General features: G+C 38.4%; 1 protein-coding gene across 1 annotated transcript in view; it reads left to right on the top strand.

The window, feature by feature from the left end:
* The window catches only part of col13a1 (collagen, type XIII, alpha 1), a 50909-nt gene that overhangs the window by 9657 nt on the left and 27757 nt on the right, over positions 1-13495 (top strand). The window contains exons 4-12 of the mRNA XM_026935428.3: positions 515-541; positions 2727-2777; positions 4707-4742; positions 6993-7019; positions 7297-7323; positions 8857-8883; positions 9405-9431; positions 9522-9548; positions 11569-11631. Of these exons, the coding sequence (XP_026791229.2) occupies positions 515-541; positions 2727-2777; positions 4707-4742; positions 6993-7019; positions 7297-7323; positions 8857-8883; positions 9405-9431; positions 9522-9548; positions 11569-11631 (312 nt within the window). The remainder of the gene's footprint in view (positions 1-514; positions 542-2726; positions 2778-4706; positions 4743-6992; positions 7020-7296; positions 7324-8856; positions 8884-9404; positions 9432-9521; positions 9549-11568; positions 11632-13495) is intronic.

Raw genomic sequence — 13495 nt, 5'->3', positions numbered from 1 at the left:
CAGACTGGTTTATAATGGACCCCTTGTGCTCCTTTGGGATATTCAAGAATTTGGACCATTTATGTATTAAAAAAAACCAAATTCTCTTTAATAGCAGGTTTTTGGCAGAACTAAACTAAGCACCTTATATTACACTGTAGTGTTAAGCTGCTATGTAGTCCTGCAGATTCTCAGAGGAAATGTATTTTTAATGCTTATTTGCTTATTCAGCAGACCTCCTCCAAAAACTGTCTGTGTAAAAAGTTAGTGGCCCCCATCTACTTTTCATTCCTATTCATTACATAGCCTAGCAGTGTGTACAGCAACACTCTGCTCCAGTGCTTCCATGCCCCCATGGCCTCAACCACATTAAATATTCCCATCCCAGTATCCTTTCTCCCTGACCCAACCTTTCAGTGCCCCTACTCAGGCTGCTGCATGTCTGTGTCCTCTCCATGCCTCTCTAACCCTGATTCCTCTCTCTGTCTCTCTCCTTCACACTGTGCATGTGACTGTGTCTGCTGTGACTGACCAGGGCTTAAAGGGAAACACAGGGGAAAAGGTAAGTGCAGGACGGCAGCCCGCCTGTGCACAACTGAGAATTCTCTCACTGTGGGTGGTTTGGGGGCTTAGTCCAAAGTACAGTGTGTGCAGTGTCATGATTTATATCAGGGAGACTTTGGGCTCTATCTTGCATAGGCCTGGGGGGGGCTCCATTTCTGAAGAGATTTCCCACAACGGTTGGATTACGTGCATTTATTCACTCTGAAGTAGCTCTCCAAAACTTGAAGTTTCAGACACCCAAGACTCCCTCTTGTAAATAGTGTAATGTTTGGAATGGAAGAGGTTTAGAAAGACTAACTACTCAAGCTTTCATAATCCCAGTTGGTAAAATAGATCTGTGCTTTTGGTATACTCTACTATTTTATATTATATTAATTTTGCCAATATATATTATTTCTGGGAATGCAGAGTGGATTTCTAGGTACTGTTATTTGATTTGCAGTAGTTTCTGTTGTGGCATTAGACATTTATGAACCTGTAGCTAAACCAGTCCTTTGTGTCAGTGCAGACACGGTATTATGGGTTCTCATTCTCCTGGAATGGTCTATGATATCTGAATAAAAAAAAATCACAGAGAAGCAGTGTACAATCTGATTCATATGTGCGGTTTTCTACAATGCAGTCCTCAGTGGACCCCAGAATGGTCCACATCCCAGTTCGCAACACCTCTCATACAATTAATACAGAATACCTGGTACAGGTGTATTGGGAGCTGGAAGAGAGCAGAAATGTGGGCTGTCTTAGGGCTCTGGGTTGGGAAATAATCCAGGATATAGCACTCCAGCAAAGCATGATTAAGCTAGCTGGTCTCTGAAATTATGGAGAAAAATAAACCACCAAATCATAAAGTGGAGTTGTTTAAAATGTGTGGGTTTGGAGATTTTCAACAGGACTACATTCAAAACTATTTGTGCAATTTCCTTGTGTTTCTCTGTACCGCTTTTTCGGAAGTTTAGGTCATTTTTACAACTGTGGTTAAGCTATGGCTTCCTGCTGCAAAAAGTAGTGATTGAGCAGCAGATCCTGGTTGATGTATATTGCATATTTAAACAACAGTTTAAGATGTAGACACTGTCTGGAGGCATACAGTCCTTAAGCTCTCAACATCTATCCTTTTTTCAGTGATAACATATATAAAGTTCAGGGAAGCATTAAAGAAAGAAAAGCAGGAAAAGCAATAATGAATTGATTGACTGTTTCAAGACTCTCTGTCAGTACATTTCATTTTTCTTAGAAGGGCTTTCTTGAAGGAATTGAAATCGAGTAAGTCCATTTTGGTCATTAGTGTTGTTGATCTGAAAACTGCAGTATAATTTATTTGCCGGTTTTATGGGTGGATTTCACTCGTGCTTTGACTGATTATGTATGGACTTACAGCTGGGTTATTTGGCCATTTCCAACTACTAACTTTTCAAGCTCTTCCATTGTCCTGTTGGACAGATCTCTGTAAGATTCTCTTGGATTACAGCTTCAACAAATAAGCTTGGGAGTCTTTTTCTTTTTCTCTGGCCTGAATTGGCCACTGCTAGACCTCATCAATTTCCCTCTATCATAGCCAGCAAGGCCTGCAGATGCACAAAACCCAAATTTGAAAGCAAATAGGCCCCCCTGGATAAAACAGGAATTTTGTCAGAAGCATTACCTGTACCTGTAATTGGACAGATGACTGGGTCATCAAAGGTGTCTCCCTTATAAGGTTTCGTTGAAGAGAGCTAATTAGGGAAAGTGCTAGAAACATGATAACATTCTTGTCTGGCCACAGAGTTTTGTGGGATTGTGCTGGGAGGCTGGGCACACCATTAAGGACTGGCTGACACTGTGCAAATGACCTTAGTTGTGCCACAGAACCAGTCCACAGCGCCCTGCTCTGTTTAGTCTGCAGTGCACTCTGACCTTCCCAGCTATCAACACTCAAAATACGAGCATATGTTTTAGACCAAAATTCATGCAAACAACATAGACACATGCATGTTTCCTTAGTGATTCTGTTCAGACTGCCGGCTTAAGACTGTGTGCAGGCTAGTGGCAGGGAATTTTCACCAGATGTCAAACAGTGTATAACGAGCTGTTTCTGGTATGTTGCATTTGGCATTTTATGCAGAATGTAGATTAGACACAGCACCATTCTCTTTCTTTCCTCTGTTACTTCTTCTGATCATCTCTATCTTTCTGTCTGTTCTTAGGGAGCTCCAGGGGAGCCAGGTCTATCTATCATTGGCCCACGAGGACCTCCTGTAAGTGTCATCACTGGCACCAATAAAACCTCACATTACTTTCAGTTAGTCTCTGAATCTGCCAGCAGAGGAAGGGCTAAATTTGTTTAAAGCAGTATTATTGCTGTTTTGGGCAATCACAGATTTACAGATCCCTTTCTGTGCCATGCCCCACTAGTTGGTTTAGCATGGATAAATCAAAGCTTCTGTGACATATTTGAGGAGTATTATAGGAAGGAATCTGCAAGTTCTTCACTCAAATTTCCTCAAATGCTCATTTCACTTCTGCAGTGTAGCTCCTCTAATGGAGATGAATTAAACAGAATCCCCATAGCAGATTGTATGGAAATACTTAAGCTTCATTTAAACACTGAAGGGCTTTGAGTTGCCTATAATGACGGTCATTTGGAACCCCATCTTCATTAGGGAGAGAAACGAAAACATCCTAATTTACAAGATAATGATCCAGACACTAGACCCCTAGATTGCCTACTATTGTACTGTGTCTACAAATAAGTAGTTGGGGCTCCAGATGAAATGGGGCTTGTCCCAAACTCGGCACCCACACCCTATCTTCTGTCCACGTTCCAAGCAGAAGACAAAAGGGTAATGTTTCCCCCTCAGAAGTGCAATTTCCTTTCTGATTATCCTGTGAAATGCTCTGGCCATTCTTCGTCCTGCGGTTTTCCAATCCATCCCCCAGCACTCCTGGTTGACAGACCCGAGATACCTTATGGCAGGGCCACTAGACTGCTTAGGCAGGACCAGACATCTGGTTTTGAGCTTGCTGATTGCATGCCTCTCTGTACCCAAGTCCTTCCACTAGTCATAAGGCACTAGTAGGAGACAGCAGGCTGTGAGAGACAGCGTGGCAGAGGGAAATGTCAGAGCAGAATTGCCTTAGGGGAGGACCTCTCCCAGCAGGTGAGCAGAGAGCGTGGGCTTTGTGCTGAGTGGGTCACAGGGGTTGATTTGGAAGAGAGGTGTGGTGAGGCCAACGGAAATGATAAATCAGCCAGGTGGACTTGACTGAGTGCACTGCTACAATGCCTTTCTCAAACACAAATGAAGAGATTAGAGAAGAGACTGAGCACTCATGGGGGCTCACACAGACAACGTCTTATATTGCCCTTATGTTTCTACCAATTGCTTTATAGTACTAATGGTACTTTTTTTGTAATAGTATGTTCATGGTGTATTTCAAAAATAAATAAATAACATTTCAACAGAAATACAAAACTATATATACTGTGCAGCAGGCTTGTAGCACAGAAAAGCATATGGTCCCAGACATTGTGCAGTAATTTTTTGAACTCCCAGACTATTATTCTCACTTTTTCCAACTGTAGAGTTGGTTACTGCGGGGAGGGAGACCCATCTATGTTCCCAGTGACTACCTGGAAGCCAGACATATAATCTCTTTCATTACTTACACTCACCTCTTCCTTGTAATTTCTTCTAGTTTTCCTTCACTGCCTATTATCTCTTATTTTCTGAGGGTATTTAATGACTTCTTCCTGTCTTAAGAGCACTAAAGGATTTTTCCAGCAAAACAGCCTTGGTATTGTGTCCAGGGGAACGTAGCACTAATGATAATTGACATGTACTTATTCAATTTGGTGACTTCCATGTTGGTTTTCACTTATTGGATTTGTGTCTTGTTTTGTTTTCTCTAATGCAGGATTTCACAGCATACTCTAGTTTGTGACCGTGCATTTTGTTTCCACAGCCCACACAAAGGGCTCCCAATAGGCAACAGGGAGTGTTTCTTAACACTGACCTCATTCTACCGAGTTCATATAACTTATTATTATTATTAGTGTGTGCATGTGTGTGCGTGTGCGAGTGTATACCCCTCAGTAGAGGAGTTTGTGTTTTTCTATGTGCTTTTGTTTGTCTATATATTGTGGGAATGATGTGTAATAATTCTCTTTGTGTCTCTACATTCAGGGTCAGCCGGGCACTAGAGGATTTCCTGGCTTTCCGGTATGTCACTATGACCTTAACAGTAATGATTAAAATTGTGTAGATTATATATTCGGAAGTAAAAAAAAAAAAAAAAAAAAGAAAGAAAAAAAGAACAAATAAGCATCCATATTTTTCACATAGTACAGATTTTAGTCAGCAATGTGCTGCCAGAAAGTATGATATTAAAGTAATATTTATTTTTATTATTATTATTTTTATTATTTATTTAATTTTATTATTATTTTTATTTATTTTTTTATTTTTATTTATATAACCAAGAAGTCCCTTTCAAGGGAGACCTGGCCAAGAAGGCATGCCATTACAGAGTAACAAGCTTAAAAGTCAAACAGACAAAAACAAACATTTAACTACAGACAAAAAAATTACAAAACACATAATACAAAATCCAGCTTATGAATAACTATTACACTCTTCAGTTACACAATTTATCAGAGCTTTAAACTCTTCCATTGTAACAAAATGATTAAGCTGTAATGTGTTCTCAAGGTTATTCCATGACCAGGGTGCAAAATAAGCAAAAGCCTTTCTTCTAAGTTCTGAACAAATTCTGGGTACCCTATAGAGCAACCCTTGAGTAGAGCGAGAATCATAACTGCTGCTCGTAGGTAATAAAAGATTACACAAAAAAGAAGGGAGTTTTCCCTGTATAGCTTTGTAAATAAAAAATATACCAATGTTGCTGTCTCCTTAAACTTAATGAAGGCCAAGAGACCAAATCATAAAGAACACAATAATGTGTACTAGACACCGAATTGGTTATAAAATAAATGACGAAGTACAGAGGAAGCAGCATGCATATAAATAATATCTCCATAATCAAGAACACTTAAAAATGTAGCCTGAGCAAGCGTTTTCCTAACTTACAAATTAAAACATGCCCTGTCACGATAGTAAAATCCCAACCTAACTTCTGCACTAAATGCGCAACATGCACTTTAAAAGAAAGCCTGTCTTCCAACCAAATACCCAATGCTTATAAGATGATACTTTTTCAATTGATTCCCCTCCTAAAGTATGAACAGCTACAATATCTGAGATCTTGGAGTGAGCTCTAGAAAAGATCATAAATTTAGTTTTCCTTAGCATTAAGTACCAACTTAAGTTCATATAATGAAACTTGCAGCTTTTGAAAAGCAAACTGGAGCTCATCAAGAGTCTGACTCAAGGAAGAGGCAACTGAGTAAATCACAGTATCAAGTGCACTTCTGTCCAGTGTGATGATGTTTAAGTATTCATGTGTGTTTTACATTAAGAAATATCTTAATAGGCATCAGTAAAATATAAATGAACTCCCACATACAGTATTATCTTGTATTGTAATATTGTCTTTTTTGTTTTTTGTAAATGGCTGTTTTTCTTGCTTGCTTTATTTTATGATTTTATGAATGGTGATCCACGTTGTTGTGCAGAATCAGCTATTAACATTAGCTGGCAGATAATTTTGCTCGTAGATAATGAGATAATTTTTCTTATAGTATTTGCAGATATTTTGTTTATTTTAACCTAGAACGAAGAACCATTTTAATCTAGAAAGAAGCAAAAATATCTGCCAATGAAATAAGAAAATTTAAAGCTTGAAATGAGTAAAGATGACTAAAAATGGGTTTAATAATGTTAAGTTCGGTTTATTGTAATCTTGTATTAGGTAATATTAGATAAACAAAGCATTTCATTACACGTCATACTGTGTATGGTTGTGTGTGACAAATAACATTTGAAATTGAATGCATTTGACTATATTCAAGATATTTTCACTGCTAAGATATAATTTTTTTTGCAGCGTGACTCAGGTAATGTTACAGTGAATAGGTCACTACAGGTTATTAAGTTCAAGTTCGACTCGAACGATGACATGAAATACAACCATCAAGGAAAAAGTCATTTGCAAAGAAATAAATATATTTTTATTTTATCTACTTTATCTACTAGTATTTTATATGCTAAATATATTTTATATACAAAATTTTCAAGACCTAAAAACTTCTTTCTGGTGTTTATTACCATGTATAAGTTGTGATCTGCTGGACACACACATTGGGTCCACATGAACACAATAGCTTCACTGTTCTTCCAGTATGCGGTTTTTATATTTGACTTATGCCTTTGGCCTGACCTTTCGAGGAAATACCTTTTTTTTCTCCTAATAAACACCATCTTGTCAGAATAGTAGTTTTAGACAGCCATATAAGTCTTACTGCCTCTCAGCCTTCTCATTAAAGTCTCCTCTTTTTCTCCTCTTCTTTTTAGGGTCCCATCGGCTTGGATGGCAAGCCTGTAAGTTTTTTTTTTTTTTTTTTTTTTTTTTAACAAAATGTGTGATTCCCAGTGATTTAAGGGTTAAGGACCTGCAATGTTTTCTTCAAATTGTTTAAAGCTAATTGATAACACTAGTTACAATCATGACTAGGTTAATTGTGCTAACAATGATTCTGGCAATTTGTAAAATAATTGGTATAATAATGACATAAAATAAAATAACTGTCTATCTGCAATGAGAAAATAACAGACAAAAAAGTAGTTTCTGTGGCAAATGATGGTTTTTTTTTCACAGGGGCAAAATGGTCAGAAAGGGGACATGGTAAGCATCCTCGTACTGCAACTTCTAGTGCTCATAAAGCCATGTATTATAAACTCCAGTCATGAAACTGCAGGTCTAACCCACCAAGAAGCTGACTTTAAATCACACAGAAAAGTCATTATTATAAAGAGAAATGTGTCAGATTCTATAAAATTCAGCCATTTGTTCTGAAGACAGCTTGTAACTGTGATATTTATTTAGCTTGTTGAGTCTGACCACATGATGCTTCTAGGATAGTAGGGTCGCACTCAGGGTCTGGAGGGCCAGAGCACAGAGATTAGTGTTCTCCCTCTTCTGGCACAACAAATTCAGTTCATGAAGGTCTTGGTAATTAGCTGAAGTGCTGAATCAGTTGTGTTAAATGAGGCAGAATGGTAAACTCTGCAAAGGCCTTTCAGAACTGCAGCGTAACTCCCCTGTACTAAGAAAACAGTTTAGTTTGATTTATTGGCCGTGTAACTTGATAGATTCATGATGCTGTTGTTTCTGACAAAGGGAAACATTACCCACCGTTAAGTGAACTATACACTGTAGTCTAGTTAATTTCAACTGAATTTATTGGTGATAGACACAAAAAAACTTTTCTTTGTGGAGTCTTCAGAAAAAGGAAGCCATGAACTACTGTAAAAGTGGGGCATTCCTACAAGGTGTCATGAATAAAAGTTAGTCTCCCTGCATCATGGTGACACCTTTATGGGGTTAGCTTCACTGCTGAATGGCCCCCACAGGGCTTGTGACTGAAGCACAATGACTCTTTAAAAATACACACAACCTTCTGAGGCTACAGACCCACCTTCATCTGGGATTTACATTCTCTCTTTTTTTTACTGATAAGTTCCCTCTCGGTTTCAACATTCTGCTGTTTTCATTGTTTTTCCAGGGTGCAATAAAAAAAGCAGATGCACCAGTGTTTTCGGATGAACGTCATAGCACTTTGGAAGCTTTAAGCTATTCCAGTCTTTGGATCTCAATGTGTGTTTTAGATTTTCAGCTGCAGCATTCAAGGCCCTTTGTGTTATAAGCACTAGATATATACTTGTTTTATTTATGTGGAGATTTGTCTTATTTGAGGCCACTGGCAGCAGTGATTGGAGCTCCTTCATGAGAGTGTGCACCACCTCTCTTTGGCTCTGGGGTGCTGGCGGCCCACAGAAGCCCGCTCCCACCAGCCAAAATAAATTTCATGGCTGTCCACTCCAGGCCTGGACTAGTTCATCAAATAGCTGAGGCTGAATATCTGAAAAATTGATTCTTGTTTCTAACTATGAGCCCATTTCCTCTGCTTTTCCCTCTGTGACAAAATGAGAAATTTTTTAAAAAGGTGCTGAGGTTATTCATATGACCCACATTTGTAATGGTTTGAGAATGAACATTGTATTAATTTATGTTGGAAAGAACATTGTGTTTAGCTAGTGTGTATATTTGCTATGAATGTTTATGTATTTATGTATGACAGGGGATTATATAAAATATATTGACAAATACATTTCTTTTAAAAACTGTAATTAATTATTAATGTATTAATGTCATCAGGGCCCACCTGGTCCCAAAGGACTACCTGTAAGTATATTATAAACTAGTGTATACTACAGGGTGTTCCAAAAGTTGCCATACATGGGGAAATTAAACTTTTTAGCAAAATGTCTTCCAAAATTTTTCATACTTAGTATATATATATGTATATATATATGTATATATATATATTTTTAAATAGCCTTTAAAAATGCCTTTGACAAAAGAAGAACATATTGAAATCATTCTGATGGCGGGATCGTGAAGCTGTCGCATGGTTGCGATGGACATGCAATTACATGCATAACCCCAGATGTGTTAACACGAGTTCATCATGAGTGAGAGAAAGACATCTCTGTGTGTGTTTACAAAGAAATGGCAATCATGTAGAGGATGTTTTGTAAATAAAGTTACATTTTGCTAAAAGTGTTAATTTACCCTATGTATAGAGACATTTGGGACACCCTGTATTATACCATTGCACTCTACACTACTTTACAATAATTACACTTCTTGAACATTTTGTACAGTTAATTTCATTACTCACAATAATTATTGTTTTTTATTAGGGTGAACCAGGTCCAAAAGGGGAAAAGGTACAGACCAAACAGTTTTGATTGCATACTTACCTGCACTTTATAAATGTTTTTAGTTTCTTACAGGTCCTGTTTGTGTGTTTTTTTCAGGGTGTGTGTGGTGATTATACACATCGGGTGAGTGAAAGCTTTTCATGTAAGAATTGCTTTATACTGTGCTATATAATATAATCAGTGAATACTTTGAACCTTTAAGAATCCATGAGCATTTTGTATGTTATTTTGCTTTGCTTCCGTAATTTGTCTTTTTTTTTTTAACCCCAAAGAAGATACAAACAGAGTGCTGTAATTAGCTGTCTGCAAAATCAAATGAAAAGAGAACAAAGAACACTGGATTGATAAATTGGTATAATTCATGATGGATAGCACATGTAACATGTGGAGCTGGAGACCCTCAGTGCTTTATCTGGAGTACTAGCGTTCCATTGAAAACAAGACAATTATACATGCAGCTTACAGAAAAAGATCTGATAAGGCTTTCTGGTAATAAGTGCCAAGAAAAAGACTTTGTGTTCTGGTATTAACCAGCTTGTTAATTTGTTCAGTCATTTCCTAGCTAATTGTTGTGAAATCCAGTTTATTATAGAAGTGGGTTGAGGTATAGCAGTATGTTATATAGTATTAAAGCTAGGGTCAACTCTAAAAAAAATCAGAGTATGTATGACATGTAAGTACCAAATTGTTGCAAAGCAAATTGACTAGCAGCTAAAATTATTAAGATTCAGTGTTCAAGGAATAAAACTCTAGGGAACAGTGAAATGGCTTTGGTCAAGCAGGTTGCAGAGACAGCAGATTGTTTAAAGGCTCTTGTTAAGTACACTAAAAACAAGCCTCTAAGTGGGAGGTCTGTGCTAGCGGGTGGTTACAGTTATGTTGAAGGGAGCCAAGAGGTCACTAGCTTCAAGACAGGAAGAACTACTTCATGAAACAGAGATGGGAACCACTGAGTGCTTGTGTGTCTGTGTTTTGGTGTGTGCATTCATATGCGCATATGGTTGTGTGTGCGCGTGTGTGTGTATATGTATGTTTATGTCTGTGTCTGTGGTGGACCACTTTAAGCAGGGACTTCAAGTGAAAACTCTGGCAGCATTACGCTCCAGTCAGGCTCTGATGTTAAAGGTTTGTGGGGTCCTCCATCATCCCCAGAAGTGTGTGAGTGTTTCAGCCATGCTGCAAAGAGAGACCAGATAAGACCTGTCCTCTGACTAAGCCAGGGGGGACAGACACAAGAGCTTGTCTCCAAATTATATGCAATAATGAATTGAATTCATGATGCATAGCACATTTTTATGCACACTTTATACACAGTGTTTTCTCTTACTTTCTTTTTTGTATTTTGTGACTATTTGACTAGTCCTTAAATGCATTTTTTTTTAATCTTAAAGTGTAATTATTTAACTGTTGGGACATTAAATGCAAAGAAGCATTGCAAAACAAAGGCAAGTTTCAATCAGCTTCAGTGCTTCAAGTACCAGCTTATTATCGATTTAATGGGTAAGTTAATATAAGTCTGTACCTGCCGACAGGTCCGGGGAATTTGAGGGGTTTAAGTAGACTACTAAAGATTAGTGGGAATTTAGTGACTTTTCAATCTGTACTTCATAACGCTGGTGATTTCAACAGAAACGGCGTATTGTCCACCCATGTGCTGGAGGACAGGCCACAGTAAGTCTGTTGCTAAACTCTCTTTGTGGCAAGACTGAAGTCTACATAGCACTGATGCAGGACACAGGAACCAAATCACAGTGGACTGAGATATCTAAATCCAGTTAAAATTAAATACCTCCTTATCAGCACTATTCAGTTATCTGCCCTTTGGGCTTGGATGTGGCATATGATTTGGCTTCCAGTTTAAAATATTTATCTCACCACTGTAACTCAGACTGCTGGGTCCTGTTTGTCAGTTCTCATGCCTTTTTTCACTCTTTCTCTTCTTTCCACCTTGATCTCTTTCTTTTATCTCTCCCTGCCTTGCTGTTTCCCTGTTATTCACTCTTTTGCATTTATTTCTCTGTTTTCTTTTCCTTTTCCCCTCTGCATTTCGTTGACACCGTTTCCTTCCTCTGGCCTGCTGGTCAACTTGTTGCCCTCGTGACTTTTTGCACTGCGGCCCACCTGTGCTTTGTGACCTGAGCAGATGTTGCCCATCACCGTGCGCAACATGCCCTCAATAAGCCCTCTAATTCTAAAGCGCCTCAAGGTACATCTCTCTGCCACCCTTCTTACCCACTGCCAAGGATGCCAGCCACTGTCGACCAACTGCCAGCCAAACCCACCCCCAATGCCATTAGTAACCCTCCATGGCACCACTGTGTTTGCTAGCCTTCACTTTAAATGCTGGAAATGTGAGAACAGCAACGGAACTGTTCGACACCTTTACTGGGCTATTCCAACTGCAGTCAAATAGGGCTGATTTAAGTGAGATTTTACAACGGTTTCTCAGTTTGACATTTGTAGTCATGATTTAGCATTTATTGGCATACTTAAACACTGACATGCCATTTCTCAAAGCCGTGGGCTTTTACATTTGAATGTTCAGCCCTGTGCCAAAGCACACTTTCCAAGAAATGACAAATTTTCTCTCCTCACCCAGATAGCTCCATGGTAATTTTAGACAAGGAAGTGGGCAATTATTAGCACACTGAAAGGAAGTTATCTTGGAAAACTCAAAAATGAAAGAGGTTTTTCCTGTGCTTTCAGTGATGAAAAGTCTAAAACCACAGTGGACAAGAGGGTTTAAAGCTACTGATTGAGACAAATGATGTTATCTCAAGATCCGTTTCCATCACATTCTCAAAAGAATAGATTGTAACTGATTGACATTTATATAAACCTATAAAGTACAGAAAATGCAGTTCTAGAGCAGACATACCATTCTGCAATTTTCATAATGTCAGTCTAAAAGTAACAAAAGAATGGGATAGAGAGCTTATTTGCCAGGAAAGTGAGGACTGTCCAAAAGAGTATGCCAGCCCTACTTCCTGCTCTCAAAGCCTCTCTGTGCATTCAAACTGTTGTGGCCTACTTGTACACGTAGCCCTGGCACAGACCGACCTCGGCTGGCATCCATCCTCTATATTGTTCCTACAGGTATATGTGTGTGAGTGTGCCAGAATAGTGTACCATGTTTTGAGACAATAGTCGCCATTGTTGAGGGCCACTGACTAAGGGAAAAAGTGGAAATGGCTCCACTTGGAGGACTTTCTGTGCTGATTCCTGCCTGGTCTGGATAGGGATAGTGGAATGAATTAATTTAGTGAACCTCCTTCTGGGATAATAAATCATGTCTACCCAAGCCCTGTCAAAGAACTAATGAAGAAAAGATGGCTTCTAAATTTTAGGATGTGTTACCCAGATTCCGCAACTGCACAGAGGAAATGTAAAAGAGACTATAAAAAATGAAGATTTACAGAGAATATTTGTCTTTTTATAACTTTAATTTGTATCTTTAATTTCTAATTTTATTGGCCAGATAATTTGAAATGTTAAAGCTCATACAGTATGTATTTAATTATTGGAAAACAGAGCCAGATAAAACATTCTTAATAATTACATTTTAATAATTACATAGTTCCCATTTCAATATTCACCCCTGATTTGTTATGATTTTGTTATCCTTCTGTCATTTTTTTTTACACCAAAGAAATTTGTAGCAGAACATGCCTTAGATCCAGGTTCTCACTGTTGACAGGGTCCTGAGAAAACAATATGAGTGAGAGGTTTCCTGGTCAGTGGTCAGGACGCTGAAGCTTTTTAGGTGAACCTAAGCCACATTGGCATGGTTCTGATACATGTACAGCCAAAACTCAATGGCTGCGATTGTTTTCCAAACATGGTTCTCTCTCAGTGAAGGTTAATAACCACCGGTAGAATAATCATTTAAATTACCCCCATTCCAATTGTTGAAAACCACAACATGCTTTAATTTCATTTTTAACTCAGCCATAAGGGTTTGCTTCCTTTCCAATTCAGTCTCTGTAATTCATCAGCTAGATTCATTTTCCGGTTTAAATCTCTATCATGTACGGTAGACTGGAATTGAAACAGAAGGGATCCTATTGCTG

Source organism: Pangasianodon hypophthalmus, chromosome 3, assembly GCF_027358585.1.
Source record: "Pangasianodon hypophthalmus isolate fPanHyp1 chromosome 3, fPanHyp1.pri, whole genome shotgun sequence".
Taxonomy (NCBI): domain Eukaryota; kingdom Metazoa; phylum Chordata; class Actinopteri; order Siluriformes; family Pangasiidae; genus Pangasianodon; species Pangasianodon hypophthalmus.
Note: the sequence above shows the minus strand (reverse complement) of the source record. Positions and strands in the feature narration are given on the sequence as shown.